Source organism: Ambystoma mexicanum, chromosome 11 (assembly GCF_040938575.1).
Source record: "Ambystoma mexicanum isolate Mex_15411 chromosome 11, UKY_AmexF1_1, whole genome shotgun sequence".
In the NCBI taxonomy this organism is placed as follows: Eukaryota; Metazoa; Chordata; class Amphibia; order Caudata; family Ambystomatidae; genus Ambystoma; species Ambystoma mexicanum.
Genome location: NC_090934.1, coordinates 1,197,411,274 through 1,197,434,538, shown reverse-complemented (window position 1 = coordinate 1,197,434,538; position 23,265 = coordinate 1,197,411,274). Strand labels below are relative to the sequence as shown.

The 23,265-nt window shown below is 43.2% G+C and overlaps 1 protein-coding gene across 2 annotated transcripts in view; it reads left to right on the top strand.

Moving 5' to 3' along the window:
* MAN2C1 (mannosidase alpha class 2C member 1) overlaps nt 1-23,265 on the top strand; it is a 932,858-nt gene that overhangs the window by 167,164 nt on the left and 742,429 nt on the right. For both annotated transcript variants that reach the window (XM_069624549.1, XM_069624550.1), the window contains exons 4-6: nt 5,653-5,723; nt 12,973-13,150; nt 16,433-16,622. In XM_069624549.1, the coding sequence (XP_069480650.1) occupies nt 5,653-5,723; nt 12,973-13,150; nt 16,433-16,622 (439 nt within the window). The remainder of the gene's footprint in view (nt 1-5,652; nt 5,724-12,972; nt 13,151-16,432; nt 16,623-23,265) is intronic.

The window sequence follows — 23,265 nt, the reverse complement described above, 5'->3', positions numbered from 1 at the left end:
TTCGCTTAGCCGCGATCTGACATATTTTGGGCCTTATTTCATTGGAGGCCATGGTGTCTTGGCGAAGAGTGCAGTTACTAAGAAGTATTTTATTATCCCCAGTGGGCACTTTATTTGAACAGTTAATAAGTCTGTTACTCGAGGTGACTGCGTTACTCTGACTCAATGGATCGATGGTTCTCTGACTATTCTTGATTTTAAAGATGTATCATTGTGCGATCTGGAATACACTCCTACGAAGGTTAAAAAGATTAAGAAAATGATTAGCTTTCGAACAGATCTGGTCTAGAATTGTATAACATCTTTGACCATTTTGTGTTGGACATTAAACCTTATAATAGAGTACAGAAATGTTTGATTAGACATCCTGCAAAGAAATGAAGGGATTTTTGGTTACGCTTGATATTAAATGACGAAGGATGGTTTGGGGACCCGTAACAGATTGTCTAATGTGGATCGTTCATGTTGTTACTGTATGGTGTCGAATGTAAACCTTAAACATGTAATAATTGAATGCACTGCACTTTGTGAACATCGTGAAGCAATGTTTTAATGATATTTTAGAAATGGGCCCTTTTTTACTTATGAACATCTGTGGTGGACTCTTCTCTTAGAACCTAGTGAGCAACTCGTGGTTGCAGTGATGAATTTTGTAAAGGACCTTTTTTTGAACTGATTTATCTTTTTGTTAATGCTGATCAATGAATTAAGTTTTTTACTGCAAAAAATATTTTTAGGTAGCTTGTTAATGTTTTACTATATGGCTCTGAGTGTAATGTTTTACTGGATAAAGCTATATCACACAATGATAAAAATAAATAAAATAAAAATAATAAAGTTGATTTAGCTATGATAATTCTACAACAATTAATCGTGAGCTTTTGATATTCTCGCCATTTCTTCTTCAACACTTTTAGTAATACCACAGTACTTCAAGAGTTCCGCATGGTCTACTCACGGCCCAGGCCTATCTACAAAAGTCACTTGCCTTTGTTTACTCTCCAGCCAGGACATTGTGAACCTCCTCCGATTACTGCTACTACAAGTACTTCTGTGGTACAGCTCTGCTTTGTACAATTTATAAAGTCTTTGACTTTCCACAACCTCAGTGTTAACTACTTCTTCTGGGAAAACATGAGACACATTGGTGCTGTTCGTTCCACACTTTTACTTTCCGCATGCAATGCAGGTTTTGTTCCTCGCCTCCCGAAAACCCTCTGTCAGAAGGGTAGCCTTCCTGCCACTCTTGTTCTTCCACTCTGGTTTTAACCAAATGCTGATACTGGGTTTCTCCCACTCCTGCACTTATTTGGCTTAGGCAATGGTTGTTCAGGTCAGTTCTTTCTATTGCTTCTGCTTTTCATTTACACTAGGGTTCATACACAGCTGGTTGCTTAACTTCCCCCTTTTGGCTTTGGCAATATTCGTTCTTTTCAACTAGATTCCCTAGTGCCCTCATTTGGCTTTGGCAATAGTTGTTGGTTTTGGGTTTTTCAAAATATTTCCCTTGGGTGGTGGTGGCAGTTGTTCTGACCTTTATATTCACAATGGTTTAACCAGACACAGTAAGCACGAATGTGCACACAAAAAATACTGCAAACATTTTGAAAAATGTATCTGCTGTCGCCAGCTTGTTTTGAGGCGCGTATAAAAGTAACAAAAAATCCCCACTGTAAAAGACTAGGGTGATACAAATGTATCCACACTGCACTGTAAGATGCAGTGTGCCCTGTTAAAACAGTTGCCCAAACAGGTAAAAAGGAAAAAGGGAAACCTAGTTTCACAGTACTGATAGTCTGAATGACTGATCAATTTCCCCATAACAAAATGGGCAAAATGCCTGGAGAGTGAAGCTGAATGCTTCACTTCCCTGTATAAAGTCAGGACAGGTTCAAAAACAAAACGTTTGGGGGTCCATAAAAAATGGACGGAAGATGTCCTAAAAGAGAAATCTTTCCTAACACCCAGGAACACCCTATTCTACAATGTAATTTCCAATGAATTGGCCAACAGAAAGGTGCAAATCCTAATCTTAACAAGTCCTAAGCCTCTTGGGTAGTAGCATACGCTCTAACACACCCGTTCCAAAGAGTGGCTAACGCAAGAGTTCACATATCCTAGTATAACACACACAAAATAAATCTCTCCTGGGAACGTTCTTTAATGGCATATTCTCAGTCTAGACCCTTACTTCGTCTTCCTATTTTCATGCTGCCTCTTCAGACCTCCCCCACATTTCAGGCATTTTCAGGTTTTTATTTCTCAAGCATCATCCCAGCCTCATAATCCTCTGTAGTACATTTCCCCAGGACCTTGGGTTTCTCTGTGTTCAGTTAAGGTCTCTTTCTGACTTTCGGTTTCTTGGCCCAGATTAGTGTAAAGGGATGGTTTCTCCTTCAGTATGCTAATCGCGAAATGAGCCGAGATGTTGATCTAACAGCCCTTTGCCTTATCTATGTAAACTTTCTATACTCTAACCAGTTAGTGATTCAGACGGATAGAGCATTGTGCCTTACAGACACACTTTGGTTGATTGTCTTTCCATCAATCTCACTGCCTCCTCTCCTTTTTCTGCACTGTCTTTAACTTTCTTCTCCCAACTCCAATCACTGCCTTTCTCTCTTCCCTCCACTCGCCTGCCTCAATGTCTTTCACTTCTTCTGGGTCTCGCCCCCACCCCTGTTACTACTCTTTTCTTCCCCTTGCTACTCTCCCCTACATGCTATTACTCCCTCCTCCACACTACTGGTCCCTCCTCTGCACTTCTACTCCCTCCTCTGCGCTATTACCCTCTCCTCTGTACTACTACTCCCTCCTCTGCACTATTACTACTGCCCCTCTACCCACCTGATACTCAGTCACACTCCTTTCACCAAGTTACATGGACCCCCAAACGTTTTGTTTTTGAACCTGTCCTGACTTTATACAGGGAAGTGAAGCATTCAATTGCCCCGTTCTTCTTAAGTATGCTCACCACACAAATACACACACACAGCAGTACCACTTTCACTCACAGGCCAATGCCTAATTTTCTCCAGAATTCGACTCAGCGCTCCACTGCTCCTTCCTCCCTACTGCTGGTCTCTTGGTGGTCCAACTCTGACCTCACGCAAATAACCCACAGGTTATGGGCAGGTTAAGCCCTGCCCACTTCTTCCGTGTGGGTCTGCCATGGAATAAAACAAGGCCAGACCTGGAAGGCAAATGTTTGTGTCTGTTCTCGGTGGACCAATTTCTGGTGCCCCTAAGCTAAGCTCTATATTGGAGTAGTTTTAGGACCTCCATCTTAGTTCATGCCGGTCTAGGGAGCTAGCTGGCCACAATGTATGCTCGCTTTTGTTCCTCTGAAACACTTGTGCATGTTCCCGATATAAAATATCATATCATAAAAATATCATAGCACTGTGTGGTCCATCTGTCTGCCATGCATGGACGTTGCAGCTTTTTTCACTCTCCGCTGGTCCCTCACGCGCCACTGCGGAATATTGAACATTGCCTTGCGGCTTTTTGGTGGTCGGGTTTTGGTTTCCTCACCACTAATGCTGGGTGCTGGATAATGGTGCTCATTCTGATGATTCTAGCTGGTTTCTTGCTCAGATGTGTCCCTAGAAAACACACAGAACCAATGGCAAGTATGTTGTATAGGGGGGTCTGGCTTTAGACAACAGTTTATTGATTAGATACATGCTGGCTCTCGGGGTGGTGGGGGGGAATTGTGGCCCTCTCAACTGTCACCTCAGGGATAGGACTGGTTCTAGATGTCTTCCTGGTAGGCCTCCCACCCTGGCTGAGAGGCGTTCCATCTCCTTTTGACAAGGCTAGTGAACTGGCCCTTGTCACACAATATTGCTACCCCCCTGCCTTGGGCTTGACTCGGGGTTCCTGCAGACACACTACCTTCTTGTGGGACGTTCCTCTGATTTATTTTCATCCAGAACAGCAGTTGCACGGTCTTCGGGCCATTGGATGCACTCGAGGCTCTCGTTTCCCTCGGTGGATTTTCAGTTCAGCCAATGAGTCAAATTGCTCTCATCTGTTGGGCCTTCATATACATCTTGCAAATTCGCGGTCATCTTTGAATCCTCTGTGGCAGCGTTCAGGAATTGGCGGCTTCCATTGACTGCAGGAAAGTAGCCTTCTTCCTCCAAGCTTGCGTTTGTCCTCTGCTTTCCAAATGTTGCGCTGCTGTGAAAGGGCCTGCTTTGCACATTGCCTGCCAAGCTATTTCTGTAGGTAATCGGCATCTGTTTGTTCCAGACACCTTCCGGATATCAATCTCACCACTCTCGCAGCTGGGTGTATGAGACTTTTGTTCTGCGGGTTTCTCTGGTGTTACCATGGCGAGTGGTTTTGGGAAAGGGATCTACATCCCCCTTGGGATATAATAGTGCCTTTGGGAGACGCACCGGCTAGCAGCCAGACCTCCCCAGTCCCTGCAGCTTGCCCCTTTCACATATCAAGATGGAGTTCCTTCAACTCACTACATGGCTACATTGATATTGCAAATGATTCTATAGCGCATTAACTGTCAGCGAATGAGGTTTGTCAAAGTATGACAGTTTCCCAAACTAAGTATGAACTCCCAGGAACATTGGGTATATGTGCACATCCACATGAAGACGCCTTGCCATCGAAACAACTGACATCATGCCAACTTGCATATTTACTATAGTTTAGAATTTTTGTGACATTTGGCAAAACACAAAATGTCTCCATGTTTAGGACTGGATCGAAGATCTAACCAAATTTTCCTCAATGGAGAACGGGACCTTAATGATGATAGTGGGTGGACATGTATGAGAAGGAACGGGAAAGCTGCTTAGACTTATATTCACGACTACATATTTGAATCCCGCGTCACCCAGAACACTCAGGCCAGGACACCATGATATGTAGCTAATGATAGTGGTACAGAGTTTTTCTTTTGGTGCATTGGACCCTCTGAGTGATTTAAATAGACAGTCTTCTGTGCTTAGCTGAGCTGAGATCTTGTTATTTGAGAATAGCTTAAATGGATGCAGTTTGACCATTTCCCAACTGAAGAGAAAGACTGTGGCTGAGGAGGCCACATATCCACTGGAGCAAAGATGCACATTCTAAATAAGCTCTGCATTTAAAGGGTAGCGCAGCAGAGCCAATACAGGAAGAGAGCCTGGCCAAAGTGAGGATTTAGTGAAAAGTTGAACAAAAACATAAACATCCTCAGACAGACACAGGATCACATTAAAGTGCCATGGAGCACCTTACATCTCAGATCCTTCTTACAATGCCAGAATGGTAAATGCCATTCATTTTTGTGTTACTCTGGTTTACCCTTCTGTTGCCTTGACTGTCCCAGTTGTTTGGAGAGGTGCGTAAACTTGCATTTGTGTTGGCTGTGCTGTACTGGTTATATCTGTGGTATTTCTGTGAGGAACACTTAAATTGCTCATGCCTTTGACATACTTGCTTTGTGCTTATGTGTCTTGCTTTATTTCATCCCAAAAGACTGTGTGCAAGCGCATTGCAGAAGATTTCATTGCTAATTGTGTGTGTGCTGTATTTGTTCTGAATATAAACATTACCGTTCCCCCTGATGTGACTACAAGCAAATGATTTGAAGAGCATTGTATTAATATACAATTTTACATTTTTGTATACTTTTGGATGCAGGGTTTGACGAAAGATGGTGAGAAGACCAGCTATATTCTGACAGACAGTCTGAAGGAAAAGGAAGCTCACAGGTAATTGTGAAGAATTCTACGGATCCCTCACTAAAACCCTGCCTAAAGTCTCCTCCCAGGTGGCATGGGAAAGGCAGACGCTTCCTGATCCTGACCTTGTAGGTGGTGTACTGCAGAGGGTTGGTGGGGGGTCGCCTGGGAGGAGACAAGGCCCAGGGTGGTGAGGAGATTCCGTGGGATGAGACACAGTATCTGTCTTTTGAAAGGAAGAGCCTTTCTGGGTTACCAAAACCAGTAATAGCTTACTGTCATAATGTCCCTGACCTATCTATATATAAGATCTGTGACTGGGTACAAGTATTGTAAAATCTGGGCAAGCCTTACCGACAGAAAGACCCTTCAAGGCAGTGGTCGAAGTGAGTGGGAGCGCTCGGGAGCGGTGTTCCTCTACTTTTTTAAATTACCTTTTACAGCTCCGATACTTTTATTTTAAAAAGAAACCGTTCCGGAACGGTTTCGTTTTAAAATAAAAGTGTAGGAAGAAGTTGAAACTTACACTTTCAGTTTACTGCACTGAACGTTCCCTTAAACAGCAGGTTCAAGTGTTTGGGGGGGTGTATTGTGTGTGGGAGGGGATGTGGTGATGGGGTTTGTGGGGAGTGGGGGCAGGCCAACACGGAACATAGCTCCACTACTCGCTACTTCTTTTCATACACTTCAACCACTGCTTCAAGGTATTTCAGGATAAACACCCTCCTTACTCCCAAATGAATAATGTAATAGGATCTGCCAATATTGCCTCAAGCAAAATGTCTTCCTCTGCAATAACATATTCTAAAGATCAATCTTTAAATGATTATAAGGGAAATAAATATACCCTTAAAATCAAGCTAATACCTTAAAGAACTAACTTTGTTGTTGGGGAATAAAAGTCCCATAATCCCATGAGTACTGAGACGAGTAAGAGGGCTGAAGAGGCATGCTGTAGCAGTAGTTGGGCAATTAATCCTAACAGCCCACACCTGACGGAACCCAGGAGGCATAAAAGGCCCCCTTGGGTGCAGGCAAGGAGAAGGAGCTGGGACTGCGACTGGAGTGCATACAGTAGTAGCAGAGTTTCGGAAAGAAGGCGGCACAGTGCTGGCAAACCAAGCAGAAGTGGGAGAATAAGTGGGACGCCAGAACGTGGATGCAGCAGATTTCACCTGCTTGTTCTGAAAAGGTCTTGTTCCCCCAAACTCTGAGGTGAGGTTGTATATCCGCATGTGAGCCAGATTACCATGGTTGCTGTGCAGGAAACGTGTCGGCGATCGAGAGGAGGAGCTTTGGGTGAATCGCGGGTCTCACGAGCGAGAGGGGCTCCTTAATCGAGTGGCCAGACCGCAGACGCATTCAGAGAGGAAGGGTGTGGGTCCCAAGTGAGCCAAAAGCAGTGGAAGTTGTGAAACACGTGGAACAAGGATTACAGAAGCTGATGAGTCAAACCTGGCATTCGGTCTCCTTGCATGAGCACTGCCGGCAACAGTATCCAGTTTAAATGTTAACTTGCATAAAAGCAGAAGCGAGTAGAAGTTGTTTGTTGAAGTTTCTTTCAAGGGGACCATTGAAAGTAGCACTCATGTATGATCAGAAGTATTTATATTAATAGCGTAGAAGCAAAAGGTGCTGAAGGCCATTGTTAAACCTTTAAGCTATGACAAAGTGGTCACATGTCTCTCAATAAACAGAACGAACGTTACGGAAAGCATTGTTGAACACTTAGGGCTCTATCACAAGTTGGGTGGTATCCCGGCGCTATTTGTGCCAGGATACTGCCCCCTGCTAATGCATTACTGCAACTAGGTCCGGCGCTATTAGCTCAGAGCTGGAGGTGAATGCCCCGGAACATGGGATTGGGTGGAGCAGTAAAAGCGGCGGTAATAGCATTACCCCACTGCATTTTACTGCGCCACCCAATTCGTGATGACCCCCTTAGACCTTGCCAAACTTGAGAAGAAGTGGTTGTGTGTGCCTTATTTTGTTTTCCAAGTGCAGAACTAACTTTACTTCTTTTTTCTTACGAGCAGCCACTGTTTCTAAAAGAAGTTACGTGTTTAAACATTGGAACTGCAGTGGAAGATAGCACAAGCATTGCCCAAGAGTACACCCTTATTGAGATTGAAAACAGCCTTTCTCAAAGCCAGAAAACGGTCTAACAATTACTGTGAGCCAATAGCAGTTTAACCTTGCCTAAGTTACAAGTGTGCAAGCATTAGCTGAAGCCAAGAGAGAGGCAACAAGGCTTCTGGGTAATTAATTGGCTGACAGTTGGCTAAGAGGTGAAGGCTAAGGTGGCGAAGGGAAACCTTGCAGCTTATAAATATTATTGGAAGTTGACACACCTATATTGCCAGAGACTGTTGGAGAAGGAGATAAATGGGTCCAAAAGGCAATCTTGGGTTGTTGTAGTAATGGCAGACGGACAAGAGAGGCAAAGAGGCGGCCCCTTTTGAAGAGAGATATTCAGAGGAAGTGTGCCTTGCCTGTTTGAAGTTGTTGCAGTGTCGTAAAGGGAATCTTGTCAAAACCTGTCTTGAAATTTAAAATACTGAAGCTGTGGTGGTATATCTGGTTGTCCGTAGATGCAAGACTTTAGTAGTCTAAATGAAGTGGAATGCTATGAGGCCAAGAAGAATGTGCTCATGGTAAACTCTAGTAGAAGTGAAGTTGTTGAAGTGGGAGCAGAAGAACTGTGAAGTCATTCCAACAAATGTACTATTGTGAATCCTAATCTGAATAGAAGAATAATTTCTGTTCACCTAGACCTGTGTTTCACTAACATTCTAGAAGTTGTATTTCATTTTGAACTGTGTCAAGTCTTTTTGGATAACTGCAAGTGGTGAAAGAGCATTGTGTATGGGAATAACATGGATGCTACTTTGAGGAAGTAGGAAGTCTTTATTTGACCAAGAAGAAGAACTTTTGTTGTTGTTGGAACTGTGGTTAACAAATCGTTACCTTAATATTGAGTCTTCAAGAACTGAATTAAGACTTTGCTACCTATGCGGATTTCCTTATTTTCTTTTGATGAACATTGAAGCTCAATACACCTTGAATCCTGGGGAGGGGAGTACACCCAGGTTGCTAAAAGGTTATCAAGAAACTGTGACTATCATTGTTGATGTGAAATTAATTGCCATGTATTTTCTTTTGTATTTGATGTTTAGTGGGAAGGCCATATATCCTGTGTTTAGTGTTTCCCTTTAGTTTTAGGCAGGTGCATACTTGTTTCTTGTTGTTTAGTCTCATCCGCGCCATCATGCCCACGGGTTCATTGTTGTGCAGTACAAATGTTTTAAAGTTAAAGTAAAGGTAAATCCTCATCAGAGTAGGGATAGTGCAGCATTTTGATGTCATTTTCATCTTAATAAAATGGCATGTTTTGAACAATCATCAAACAGTTTTCCGCCTCGCATTGCTGACCCTCACATAGATTTTTGGTTATGGCACATTCTTCCTGTGCTGGCCTCCTTCTACCCCTGGTTCTCCCAGTTGGCTGGACTGGGACTTCCATGCTGGACCGTCTCAGGTCCATTTTACTACTGGTTTCCCATTTTACTGCCTTGGCTAGAAAGCTGCTGTCGCGCAGAATGGGTATTGGGACCCCTATAACCCTACCTGTCCTGTTTGCTTGGGCCATCCTGAGAAGCGCCCACTGTCTGCTTCTTTGAGGGACCTTTTTCTGCTGGTTGGCTGCCCCTTTTTGTGTTCAAGCTCCCAGAACCTGCCTAATCTGATCTTCGACATTGCTTTGACTCCTGGCTTGTGATGCCCATTCCAAAGAGCGCTGTTTGTTCTTTGTTTGGGTCATTGGTCAGTGGTTGAAGTCCCCAGGTAAACAGATCCTATAAAAGGGCCTTGCAAAAGAAGATATTGTACTCGCTGGGTTGTTTCGCGATTTTCTGAGCTGTCCTTTTTTTTTTTTTAACCACCTTTCTGAGTACTTACCTCTGAGCTCTGGGTTGTTGGGCTATTCGTAATACTTAGACTCAGTGGTCTCTATGGTCTGTGGCCAAAACGTTATGCAGGTCCCCTTCCACTGTGTTGTGCCATTCACTTGCAGTGGCAATAATTCTGCTTTCTCTTATCTCTGGGGCTGGTGAGTCTTAAATCTGGCACCAGATCTTTTCAGGAAGGTCTCCTTGGGCTCCCCTGGGCTTGGTTGCTGTCCTTCGCACACCTGTCTGTTAGAACTGGAATTACCTTCCCTTTTCCCTATAACCATGGCTGTGCCTACTGACTTTGTCCAGTTAATTCCTATGGGAAACATTTGGACTTGCTTGAAACTCTCCCGAAGTGAGTTAGAATGTTCTTCCCTGTCTCTGGACATTAGTCCTGTGTCCCATGCCCCCGGTCCATGGAGTTCTATGCCAACGACCAGCATTTTAACAAGTACAACTGATATTATTTGTATTTTTAAAGTCTTACATTCTAGATGTGTGCATTAAAAATGCCTGGTTACAATGCTTAACTGCAAAATACTACTATCTATTTTTGTGTTTTGCACTTTGGTGGTCTCTGGCTGTCTATTTAAAAGTATTAACATCTTTCCTCCCTCTAGGCCCTACACTTACTATGGTATGCAATTATAGCTTTATGTTACTATGTACTAGATGTTTAGGAATTCCTCTGCTGTGTTCTGTGATGGCATGTGGGATCCTGATCAGGACTATCTTAATGTGTGTTTTTGTTGCCTAGGGTTCCCTTTACTTCCCACTCCTTAGCACTATGGTGTGCCTGCCACCAGGTTGTGGGGAACATGGGTAGTTTAGGATATGGTTGGATCTTAACTGACCATTTACTACTTTTATCCATACATTGTGCTTTACTAGGTGTTATGTTTTAAACTTATATATATGTGATTTATTAATAGTATATTTTTCAGTATACAAGTTATTTTATATTCTTTTGGGTATCCGTATGGAATAACTGTACTTCACCACCAGTATTTGTCCCTCTCTGGAGTTAGGCCAGAATTCTCTCCCACAGCTTCCATTTTGGAAAGTCTGATCTTTCTTTTTTGTGACGAAAAACTGTTCTACCTTTAGTTTAGATGGTAACATAGCCCACAATAGAGGGTTGTGCAAAAATCTTACTAACACAGGTAATCACAAGTCAAGTTTATGTTTGAAATTTTCCATAAAATATTACAAGAAAAACAATTAAACAATATCTTAATCTGAAATTAAACTTTGCAATTCATTAATGAACAACTTTTCAAATAATATTCATTTTAAGCAAACCATTATATATTGCAGAAAATTAACAGTCTTTGGAAATGCCATTTTAAAGTGCATTGTTCAGAACAACAGCACTCGCAGAAACAAACTCTCTGGTTAAAAACACATAATTATAACCTTAATCTCATTTCCAATTTTAATTTCATTGTAGATTTAAAAACCTTTCTTGGGGATCTTTCCCACAAAACTACATATATTTAGAAAGAACCAAAATAAATAAAGAAATGAACTTAAAGACAACAAAGGATAACAATGTGTCTTATAAACAGCTTAGGATAAATGTATCATAGGAATATATGGTATCTTAAAATTGTATCAACATTTACTTCTTCTGTAGCAGGCTTCGTTGATAAAACTAGCTAATGCAAATATGACTTCATTGTGGGCTGTATTTTCGTCACAATCCAAATGCTTCTTTTTAATTATCTTATTGAGTACTTATTAAAAATTGGCACCTGCCATCTTTTCCTGATATCTAAATATCTTAGGCTTGTAAGTATAAAATGCATGTCTGACTCGATTGATGTAATAAAGGACAACATTTCTAACTTGCTGTTAAACAACCAGATGTAAATTCTGCATTCAGGAATACATTTTGTCTACACGTAATCTACATGGATCTTTTCTGTGCAAGGAAGATATTGTTTAAATATGGTTCTGCAGAGATAGAATCTTTGTAAAGTCAGATAACTAGCAAATCTAACTTAACGATACGAGCAGGCAATCTGAACATTGAAGCACAGATTTCCTGGCCTAATTCTCCCTATGACATTATTGTATTTGTAACATATGCTCTTTCTTGAAGGTTTTGGAGACCTATCTTTTCTGGAAGACCTTTCATGTCTCTGAGCCAGTTCCATGTTTAATTTGATTTACGTGGGTGTAACCAGTAAAATAATGGCTTAAAACAGATTACAAAATTGATAGGTTTCAATCCTAATTCAAAGATTAGAGAGATCTTTGGTTTACTCTGTGAGAGCCCAAAAAATATTTTAAACACTTGTTAAAATATCAGTGTTTGGCGTTGCCCATATTTCACTTGTGAGAGAACTTCCTAAGAACATTACTTCTACTGTTGGTACATTCTAAAACACTTACAAACTGCCTGTTGGCTTAGTCAGCCGTTGTTCTGCATACTTTAAAGACTCCTAGCCATTGAGACTTGTGACTCTTAAGAGCAATAGGCCTCATCTCTTCTAGCAAGGGAAACCCTTTTAAAATGTAGAACCTTATAATTCAAAGGAAATGTTTTAACTTATTTATTTTTATATATGTTGTCTACTTGGTTTAATATTTACTTTGTCCTTTTCCTTCATTTACTTTGCTACTAAAAGTAAAGTTTTAGTGCTGTCTAGCCAGAGCACTTCAAAAGTGAATGTCCAGTTATTAGTAGTGTATGTTTACTGAATTACTTACCTGTGATTTTTGATTGATACGAGTTGTCTATGTACTAAATGAGTGTGTTATTATACATTCTGTTTAACTCTGTTACCGAGAGTGCTCTGTGCGCTTAACTGAAGCCTTCACCACTCTGACACTCTCTTAAGTCAAAGCCTTACTGCACAGGCACACTACCTTGGTAGAGTTTGACCAAGACATTGGTGTATTTCCCTGTTCACCAGAATAGGGTGGCCTCTCATAATCTGTCCACGGTGCTGATTCTGAAAATGTATCGTAACGTTATCCCTTTGTCAGTTATGGATGTGTAATCATAAGCACTTTATGCGTTTTGATGGCATATTTTCGAATGTGGTATTTCAAGAATATAATTCCCTCCTGCCGCAGGTTTGTTTTTAATGATTGTCTGTGATCATACATTTTTGGTGTGATGCTCTTCAGCCTTGTCATGGATTGATGCCAGCGAACTAAAGTCCTCTAGTAAAAAATGATAGACTTATACAGTGTGAAAATGAAGACTGTTTTTTAGCAGAAGCTGGTCAAACTTTAACAAAAGCAAACAAGTGTTATGTGTATTAATACATGGTCATTGCATTAACACTGTCTGTTTTTGTTTCTGACTGTTACCACAGTTTTACGCTCTATGTAGAGATGGCCTGCAATGGGCTCTTTGGTGCTGGGAAGGGAAGCATGATCGCACCACCTGACCCCAACCGGATGTTCACCCTGCAGAGAGCCGAGCTGGTGGTCTTTAACCGTGAAGTGCATGAACTACTGCTGGATTTTGAGATAATGCTGGACATGGCCAAGGTCTGGACCTCCCACACCCCCATGTGCCTTCTTGTGTCTCCTTTGCATCATCATAGGTGTTCACCATCTGTCTGTCTCAGGTGTATCTTCGTACTGATGGTTCCTGGTGTCTTTGTGTTTTGACCCATTATATAATCGCACTATTGCTCCTTGTGTCTTCCTCGTTGTGCTCTGTGTTCCCTCCACAAGATCAGGCTTCTCCAAGCCACTCCCTAAAAGACTTCCTAGGAACCCAACGGGGTAGTCTGGTTGGTCTGTCGCTTCTCTTCTGATGGTCAATTCCTCAGCTTCCCCTCACCTGGCTCTTCTCACAGCCCCCACCTCCTTGTCTCTCTCCACACTCCATCCACTGGTGGTACTGTTCGCTCCTGTTTCTCCTATCTTCCTCCTCAAACTGCTCTGTCCCCTCTGTGTACTCTGCTTTCTTGTCTTCTCTCCCTCTTCCCCTCTTTCCGGCCTCTTCCCCCCTCTTTCCCCCTCCCCATTTCCCCCTCTTCTAATTTCAACACTACCCCTGCCTCTATCCATCTCTACCCTCCTGACTTTGTATGTCCCTCTCTTGATCACCCCATTGTCGCTCTCTTGATCCCCGACTTGTGTACACACAACTATCAAAACTACCCATCCTCCCCTTTCTACTCTCAGCCTTTAAACAAGTCTCTCGCTCATTCACTCACCTACAATTCTCTGACGGCACTTCAGTAGCCTCTTCCAACTCCTTCTCCCCTTTCCACACCCTCTTCTCTGGTCTCTTTGCCCTGCCCCCTCAACTCTCAACCTCAGCTGAACACATTTCATCATCTACTGAAATTACTGGCTGTTTATAGCCCAACCATCCCTGCTCAGGAGTTCCCTGTGGCTTCCTTGGCTCTTTAAGTCTGCTGCCTCGTTGGCCAATCTCAACCCAAGATACTCCCCTGGGGGCTGGCACGTCCCCTGGAAGCCTTTTAGAAACCTTTTTAGCCATGTCCCCTTTTCAGACTCCATTTTCCTGCAGGCAGCCATTTGCTCAGATAGGTTGTTTGCCCTAGAGTTCTCTTCTGGGTGAAGCTCTGGGTATACAGGGTTTGAGTAGTATTTCTGGGTGTCCCACGTTCACCTGCAGTTTCTTTCCAGTTCTTTGATTACTGCCCTACAGCTCCCTGGTAGTTCATATGTGGTTCTTAGGATGGATGTTTGGTGTCTCCTTCAGTTTTGGGATTTGAAACTCTAGTTGATTTCCATTTCTGCATCAGAATCAAATTCCTCCATCTCCAGGCTGGGTTTTGTCGTGTGCACCCATGTGTAATCTGGTCATGGTAGTTCTGGTTCCCCTTGAGCTGGTTATTTTTCCCTGGGCCTGTGATTCCTGTCAGACTTCCAAGGGCAGGGGTGTTTGCTGCAGTTCATGTGATCTGCCCTGGACACAGGCTGATGGGTATTGTGCCTGGAACAATGGCCTCCATAGATTTGCATATATTCGGGCAGTCTGAGGGACTAGGAACTGCAGTCTCTCTTAATCCCTCACCTCTCTTGACAGGGTCCCAGTCATGATCATATCACAGTGCTCCGTTGTCTCAAATTTTTGTCATTCTTGGTCTTGTCTTCTCCAATCTTAAAGACTGTTCTTCATTCCTGATCGTGTCTTCTGCATCATGTAACTAAACCTTCATGCCTGTGCCATCATCTGGCCGACCATTATTATGTGTGTCCTCGTTTGTCTTTTCTCTCAATCTTAAGGTACCCAGTAATTTCATTGCACAATATTCAACACATACATTTTTAGTGCATAATATTAATTGACAATACTCTTCTTCTCTTCTCTTGTGTCTGCTACAATGTTGAAACCTGTATGGCTTATTATGTAGTGTCCTATCCAAGATTCCCTAACTTTGTAACTCCCATAACAGCATGGGATTTTGCTGCCAGTAGGTAGAATTTTGCGCTACTTGGAATAAGGCATTGGCTTTGCAACACTAATTACACAGGCCTTGCAAATTCTTAGAAATCCCACTAGACCTGCTGGGCGAGTTTCTTAGTTTACATACTCGTGCTAAGAGAAATACACTCGCCCCATGGTGATGGTGACAAAATATTTACCAGTGCTTTATGTAAAACGTACCTGTCACTCTAAGCATACTTAGTATTTGGCGCAATGTTTCCATCCAAAGGCTAGCCGCTCAGTTATTGCAAACAAAGTTTACATGCAGTAAATGTCAAATAAAAGTTTAAAACATCCCTGTACTCACCAGCAAGGACGAGTGCCATGTAAATGCACTCTTGTGCCTGGGACTATGGCACTGGAACTCGCATTGGCACTCTTCCCCAATGCGAGTGGACTCGTAGATTATGCAAGCCCTGCTGCGTGTACGTCACCGGATATATGATAAATATGATAAATACTGCCCACGGTCCATTTATAGGCTGGCAGAAAGCACAATTCAACCCCTGCATGTCCTGATGTTGTTGTATTATGAACTGTAAACTGCAATTATTGTCCTTCCTAGAGCAGTAGTAGAATGTTCCTTGACTGGGGTTAAAGGCGGATAGTTGACTGGTGCATGAGCTTAGTCATTTCTATGAAGTCAACTTTGTCTGGATGAGGTCTAGTTTGTGTGCAACTCCCTTCCAGTGTGATCTGCATTCGATACATGTAAGATTGCAACTCCCATAGCAGGTGAGGGTTTAGATACTTGATTTGCAACCCTTCTTTTTTTTCTGTACTAAATGCGGTGATCACACTTTCTAGAGTGTATACCCTGCAGTGTAGATCTCCATCCTGCTTAGGATGTCTTCAAGTATTGATTACTTCCTCCTACTTTTATCTTATCCATCTAATTGGCTTCCCTTTTGTGTGAAATGTTGTGTTGAATTACCTACGTTGAATGTTTGATATTTGTGTTCAGTGTTCGTCTGTGTGTATAACTTGTATTGACTGTTATTCTGTAAAGTTTAACAATGTTATCTTCAGTGTGACTGAGAGGCCACAGGAAGATAATTGAGCATGAAATAGAGGAGTCTGGCTGTGTGTCGGTTGGCATTTAACACACCTTCTGTTTGAACTTCTGGGATCTTTTTTGCGTTGGCTGCTGCTGAAGCCAGTTCTATGTCCACGCAAAGTTGGAAGTTGATGTTCCCTTCAGGGCCCTCTACTGCATTCGAGTTGTTCCTCCCAATGTTCAAGTCACTGTTTGGATTCTGTGTCCTTTTTCACTCTCCCTTCTCCTGTTGTGAGATTATTTTTCCCAGTGTGTGTCAGCAGTTATTCATGATTGGTTCTTGCTCTTCCCTTTCTTCCCCCAGCATCTTGGCGAGGACAACCAGCGCAGCTTCCAGGCCCTCTACACGGCCAATGAGATGGTGAACCTCTGCAAAGCCTCTGACCCCTCCACTTATCCAGCAGCCCACAAGCTTGCCTCTGACTTCTTCAGCCAAAAGAATGGAGACAGCCAGCATGTCATCCATGCTATGGGGCACTGCCACATCGATACTGGTAAGACAAAGAGAAGTGTTGAGATGGAGACCAACTGGCCTCTGTGGTCTCACATAAATCTCATAATTGACAAATGGACCTGGATGCCGGCTGTTACTCTGCTGCTATATTTCTTTTATCTCGAGGATAGTTGTTAGGCTAACTTTGGAAACGTGATTTTGTTTGGATTTTCTCATGTTTACTGTGACAAACGGAACATATACTTTTGTTTGAAAATTGCAGGTATTTTTATTGTTTGCTTTGATGGCCATCACTCGTGCGAAAGGGGGCTTTGATGCAGAGTGTGATCGATCGTGCAGAGATAATCAACTCAATGTTGTTCATACTCTGTATATAAATGCTGCAATGGCCCTCTGCTAGTTGGAGTTTGTTATCAAGCCTCTAAGGTCTAGACAACAACTCTTTGAGAGAACGTGTTACATGTGCCAGAGCCATTTAGATAACAAACTGAATAATTTTGTGGTCTGAGTGCTTACAAAATGGCGGAAGTCTCTCTCCATAGCGTCTCTCATAATCTTCCACCAAGTTTCTGGCATCTCTGGGAACCAGGACATTTTTCACAAGCAGCAAAAAATCTAGCAAAGTGAAAATTAAGCACAAGTGCGTGTGCCACTTCACCTGCAGCATGGCTTCACCTTCCTCATTCTGCACCATCAATCTTCTTCTCCTTAGTCCTTCTACTCTGTGTCAGGGCCATGCGGTAATATTTGTCATTGTAAGAGAGGCGGCTAGGACGATTGTTCTTTTGGAGGAAGGGCTAAGGATTACAAGAGCCACTTGGGTGAGTAACTTGTTCTTAGACCTACATCTAATTATTTGTCATCCCTTCTTATGGGAGAGATGCTCCTAGGAAAGGGAGGTGCCCATACAATCACTATTTCAATTTCAGCTGAGCAGGTTCTTGAGTATTCAGTGTGTGGCGTTTACAATCACATAAAGTATGTCCCACTTTGCTGTCTTCCACATGATCTTCACTGGCACATGCTGTTTAAACGCCACAGCCTCCGTTAAGGTACGAACTGCGTGAGGATGCATGCTCTATAGATGAGGAAGATCACCCTGATAGAGGTTTCAATATGCAGGACAGCACCCAGTGAGCAGCATGCGCTTTTGCACTGACTTTTCTGTGGTAGGAGCCCTCTTTGATTTCCGCGGTTTGGACAGACCACGTGCAAACATTTTCTGTCTTTCTTTCATCCTTCGTGGCTGACCCAATAAATGCAGATGAGCAATGCTATCTCTCATTATTTACAGAGCTACTAAACGGCAACATCTCTGATAGCACGTGCTTTATAAAGGCACATTATTTGTTTAATTGTGTTTGATGATGTAGAACATGTATGTACTTGTGAACAGCACAGTATTGTATTTATTGCCACGGTTGGCAGAGGGGACAGTTTTCTTGACTGACTTGAAGCTTTGTGTCCAAGGAGTCATTGGCTGTCCATGCGCTCAGCCCACTAATTGAATGCAGTTTGTGGACAGATGTACGATTTCATCAGTTTTATTTATTCATACTACATTCTCATTTGTTAGACATTTTGCATTCAGAATCCACCGAACTAGGTTTGTAGGTCACCTCTTCATGTAATTTTTCATTGCTTTTGTTTCTTTCTGTGGTCTGGGAAGCCTGCTTCATGGCCCTGTGTCGGCATTCATGCCTTTTTATGAGTGACTTCCAGCGATGCTGCCTCTCACATGCTCTCCATAGTTGTAATGCCTTGTCTTTGTCTCCTGTTCCTGGTGCCTTCCTTCCTACCATTTGTTGGGTAGATTTGCCTTCTTGGTTAAAATTTGCCCCACTTTGTGAGTCCACCAGCATTTTTGCTGTACTATTGGATTTTAATACTTTTTAATGGAGTTATGCTTTCCTCTATATTTTCTAGCATCTACATTTTATTATTGAAGCACAATGCACTTTCTGTGCAGTGCTGTTGAAAGCTTCTTGAGCTTTCCTTTTCTATTCTACCTGTGTTAACACATGTTACCAAGACAGGGGCGGGGGGGGACACACTTGTATCCCTCCTGTATTTTATTTGGTGAGATCAGCAAACCCCCACCTTATGTGGAGTGCTTAGGGGAAACATTGTCTCCATTTTCTTACTGTTCCATTAACTTTTAGATACCATTTAAAGTTCGTCTGACAGACTGGTGGCAGTGTACCTTTTTGCACAACTTTTTGTGGACTTTTACCAGAAACTGTCTTTGCAGCCCCGGTAGGGGACACAGGTGCCATCATTTGCCTAAAATGTTGGCTGTACTTTTGTAAGCCCTGTTCATGATGACTTGTGGTTTCTTGAGCCTTCTTCTACCTGCTTGGGTGAGGGAGGTGTTGATGGATCTTTTGTCTTTGGCGGGCTTCACGGCTCTCTGAGTGCCTGAAAGGACAGGAAGTAGAGGAGGTGACCGAAACTCCCAGCCACCCCACAGATTTGCATGAAAGGCTTGAATGGTGATTGGTGTGCTCAACCAGTTTTCTTGCATAAAAGGCGAGGGTCCTGGAGCTGAACCTGAGTCGACCACAGGAAGGAAGATCCGAAGAGGAACTCCTAGAAGTACATCCCAGAAATTTCCAAGCAACCGCCAGAACTGTTGCATGACCGCTGAAGAGCCTACCCCGAATTGAGAGCGACAGGGAAGATCTCTTGAAGACAACTTCCTCACTTGGAGTGGTGGGTTTAATCAGTCTCAAGACCACCTGCATTTCGCGCCATCCCACGATGAGCTGTGACCCTCCTGATTTTTATTCATTCATGAACACCACACAGTTACATCAATAGTACATCATGTAGACATGTTTCATACCATTTTACTGTGGGCCTGCTAATCACATACCCCGCCGGCATACAGCACATGTGGTTTTCTATGATTCCTCAACAGATACAACCTTGCCCTTTAACTTCCCCATCCCCTATCCCAACTTGTATGGCTTAGTCTACTTCCCCAGGTTTAGCGCTTCCCAGTCCGTCTTCTCAAGGGCAGTCCTTTGCCTTCAGTTCCTTTTGTTCAACACACATGAACATTTTTGAGTAACATAGGTTTGTGGAAGCAATTTTCCCTGTCTTTTTACGTGTTAATGAAAGGGCTTCCATACTGCCAAAAACTTCAGATACCGTCCTGCTTTCAGGGCACATATATTTTCTCCATAGCCAGCACACCCCAGATCTTAACCCACAACCATGCGATTATTGGGCCCTCCACCGTTTTCCACCCTTGCACTAACGTCATCAGCGCTGCCATCAGTAAATGTGTGATGAAGGAGGCGTTGTGCCCGGTTGCTGCATATTGCCCTTCCACTTCTGCCCACAATAAAACCACCTTGGCTGAAACTGGCAGTTGCACCCCTGTGAGCTCCTTTGTGTCCCAGGATCTCTTTCCAATAGTTTACTGCTTTCGGGCATGTCCACCACATGTGGTATAGATCCCCCCCCCCCTCCCTCTGGGAATATTTTACATTTATTCTATGTAGACGATCGGGGGACATTTGATAGCAGTGCTTTTAGATATTTTTTACGTTGCCTCCAAATCTGTTCCCACTCCTCTTCCGTGATTGGTTCACCAAAATTCTTCTCCCAGTTTTCTTTGTACGAGAGCTTGTCTCCCATTTGCGCATTGTCCAACAACCTATATAGTCTTGCTATCCCTCTAGTTGTTGCACCTTCCTGCATGGTCAATTTTAGCCCCACCGGAGCCCTTGTGCCTGCTTCCTTCACCTTCTTTTAGGCAATTCAATGTCTAATTTGCATATATTTGTATCTTTCCTGCTCCCCTATGCCAAATTTCTGTTTACATTCTTCAAACAGAAGGGGTAATCCTCCCTAAAACATTTATTTTAGGTTAATAGTTTCTGCTCCCGTCCACGCCTCCCAGAATTTCTTTTGTAGGCCTGGGGTGAAGTCTGCATTATGTGCCATTGGGGAAAAGGGGCCTAGTTCACACTGTATTTTCTTCCTTCTGAGTTCCTAATCCCAACCCTGCAGGGTCACCTTAGTAGCTTTCAGCAATGGACCCTCTGCTCCCCAGTCCCTTCTGCTGAGGCCATGGAACGCTCTCAGTGGAATAGATGTGACCGCTTGTTCTATCCCGCACCAGCCTTTTGGTGTAGCTTGCCCTGCCAATTTCAACATCGGTGCTATGTGTGCCGCTAGGATATATCTCTCTACATCTGGTACCCCCAGACCACCGAGGGGTGTTGGGCGCATCGGGATTTTCTTTTGTATCCTCAGCTTTTTACACTGCCATACAAAGGTGAATATTGCAGTCTGTAGTTCCTTAATTATTTGGGGTAATACGTCTATGGGGAGGGAACCTACCAGATAAAGCAATCGGGGAAGCAGGGTCATTTTGACTTCCGCAATTCGTGCAAACCAAGAGAGCTCTTGGGCGTCCCATCTACGCATATCGTCCTGTAATTGCTTCCAAAGGGGTCTTATATTTGCTCCATACAGCCCTCTAACTTCCTTCGTTAATTTTATCCCCAGGTATTCTATATTCTTCTCTTCCCAGATTAAGGGGAATGAATTGCCCAGATTTGTTATAACTTCTCGCTCCTCCGTTAGGTTTAGCGCCTTGGATTTTGAGTAGTTTATGATGAAACCCGATATTATAGCGAACTCTTGGAACGTTTCCGTCACTCTAGGTAGTGAATCCTTAGTGTATTTCAAAAATAACAATGTCGTCCGTGTACATCACGATTTTGTGTATTACCTCCCCACATGTCGCCCCCAGAATCTCCTGATCTTGTCTGACCACCACTGCTAAGCGCTCCATAGCTGTAGCAAAAATTTGAGGAGATGGGGGGGGGCAAACCTGATGCGTGCCTCTCCGTATTTTAATCTTTGCTGAGCTCTGCCCATTAACCAGAAAGTTTGTTGTTGAAATTTGAAAGTCTGCTAGAACCATCCTAGTGAAAACGGGGCCAAATCCAAATCTCTCCAGAACGAACCGCAAATATCCCCAATCTAAGCTATCAAAAGCCTGTCTTGCATCTAACGCTGCAACCGAGAATTGCTGTCCCATTCTTGTCCCCAGATCAATTATATCTATGGCGCGTCTTACATTGTCCTGCGTGTGTCTCCACGCTATAAAAACTGCCTTGTCCTCATGTATTATCCCCAGTAGTACCTTAATTAATCTTGCTACTAGGACCTTAGCCTAACTCTTGGTGTCACTATTTAACAGCGCAATGGGGCGGTAGGTGGCACAGTCTGTGGGCTCTTTCCCTGGTTTAAGTATCAATATCGTGGTGGATTTCCCCATTTTCTCTGTAATCCTACCGCTCTCCATGATGACGTTAGTCATGTTAATGGTGCTAGCAATGGTGTTCTAAAGGTTTTGTAGTGCCCATTACCTAACCCGTCTGGTCCTAGAGTTTTATTGGTCGGTAAGGCCGTTATTGCGTCACTAACCTCTTGTGCTGTTATCAGGCCATTCAGTGTGTCCCTACCTTCCTCTGTAACTTGGGGAAAAGACATTGTTGCCCTTCATGGAATCTTTCCATTATTGCCAATTTCCCCTCATCCGCCGTACATGGTTACCCTTGTTCGTTTTTAAGTTGGGATATGAAGTTACGGTATCTTTGTTTCCTTAGTTTTGCAGTTAAGAATCGGTTGGCTTTCCGACCCTGTGTGTGGTATGTTTTCTTTGTGTTTAATAGTGTCTGTGCTACGCGATCTGCAACATGCGCTTCCAACTGGGGGTCTAACTTTCCGTAGGGCTCTCAGTGATTTTTGTGTCTGGCAAGATTTATGTTGCTTCTCTGCTTCCTTTACCTCCCCCTCCAGTTTCTTAGTGATGAGACCTCTTTATCTGATATATGCTGCAGATTACGATATAGATTCCCCCCGGACTACCGCTTTCCCCACGTCCCACACAATCCTCCAGTCTGTCTCCCCATTATCATTGTCTTTGAAATAGTTGTTTATTATTTCCTCCATATGTTCTCTTAATTCTTTGTCCCGTAGTATAATTTCCCTCAGTCTCCAATGATTTAGCTTCTTCCCCCTGTCATTGCCCACTTCAATTTGTATTATCACTGGGGCGTGGTGAGAAAAGTATTTAACCCCTATTTCTACTTGTTTCACTTACAGGATCAGTGAAGCTGAAACTAAGATATCAATCCTTGAGTGTACCGCCGAGTAGTGTGTATATTCCCTGTCGTTCATGAAAGAATCTCCATCTTTCAATTACCCCTAGGTCCCTGAAGAATTTCCCCAATGCCTGCCTGTTCTTCCCATCCACTGAGGAGGGCGGGAGTGTTTTATCTAATGTGGGGTCCATAACACAGTTAAAATCTTCACTAATCACCACCTGCCTTCACACCACCCTCCCAATTTCAGTCATATCTCCCTTCGGTAAGTATCTTGCAATTCAAAAAGTCACCCCAGGATTGAAAACAGTGTTTCGCTGGTGAATTTAACCCCTGGGTTACAATCATTACCTCAGCCATCCGATATATCTGCGGGACCGTATACCATTAGCTTAAGGCCTCTGCTCTGTACCCCTTTCATGACCATCCAAGCCCTAAGCCATACCCCTACCTCCAGCACTCTAAACCATGTCTCAACCCCTTCCCAACTCCCACCCCTAACCTCAAGTTCTCTCCACCCTCTATCCCTGCCCCAACTCTCCCTTTTCCCTTTAC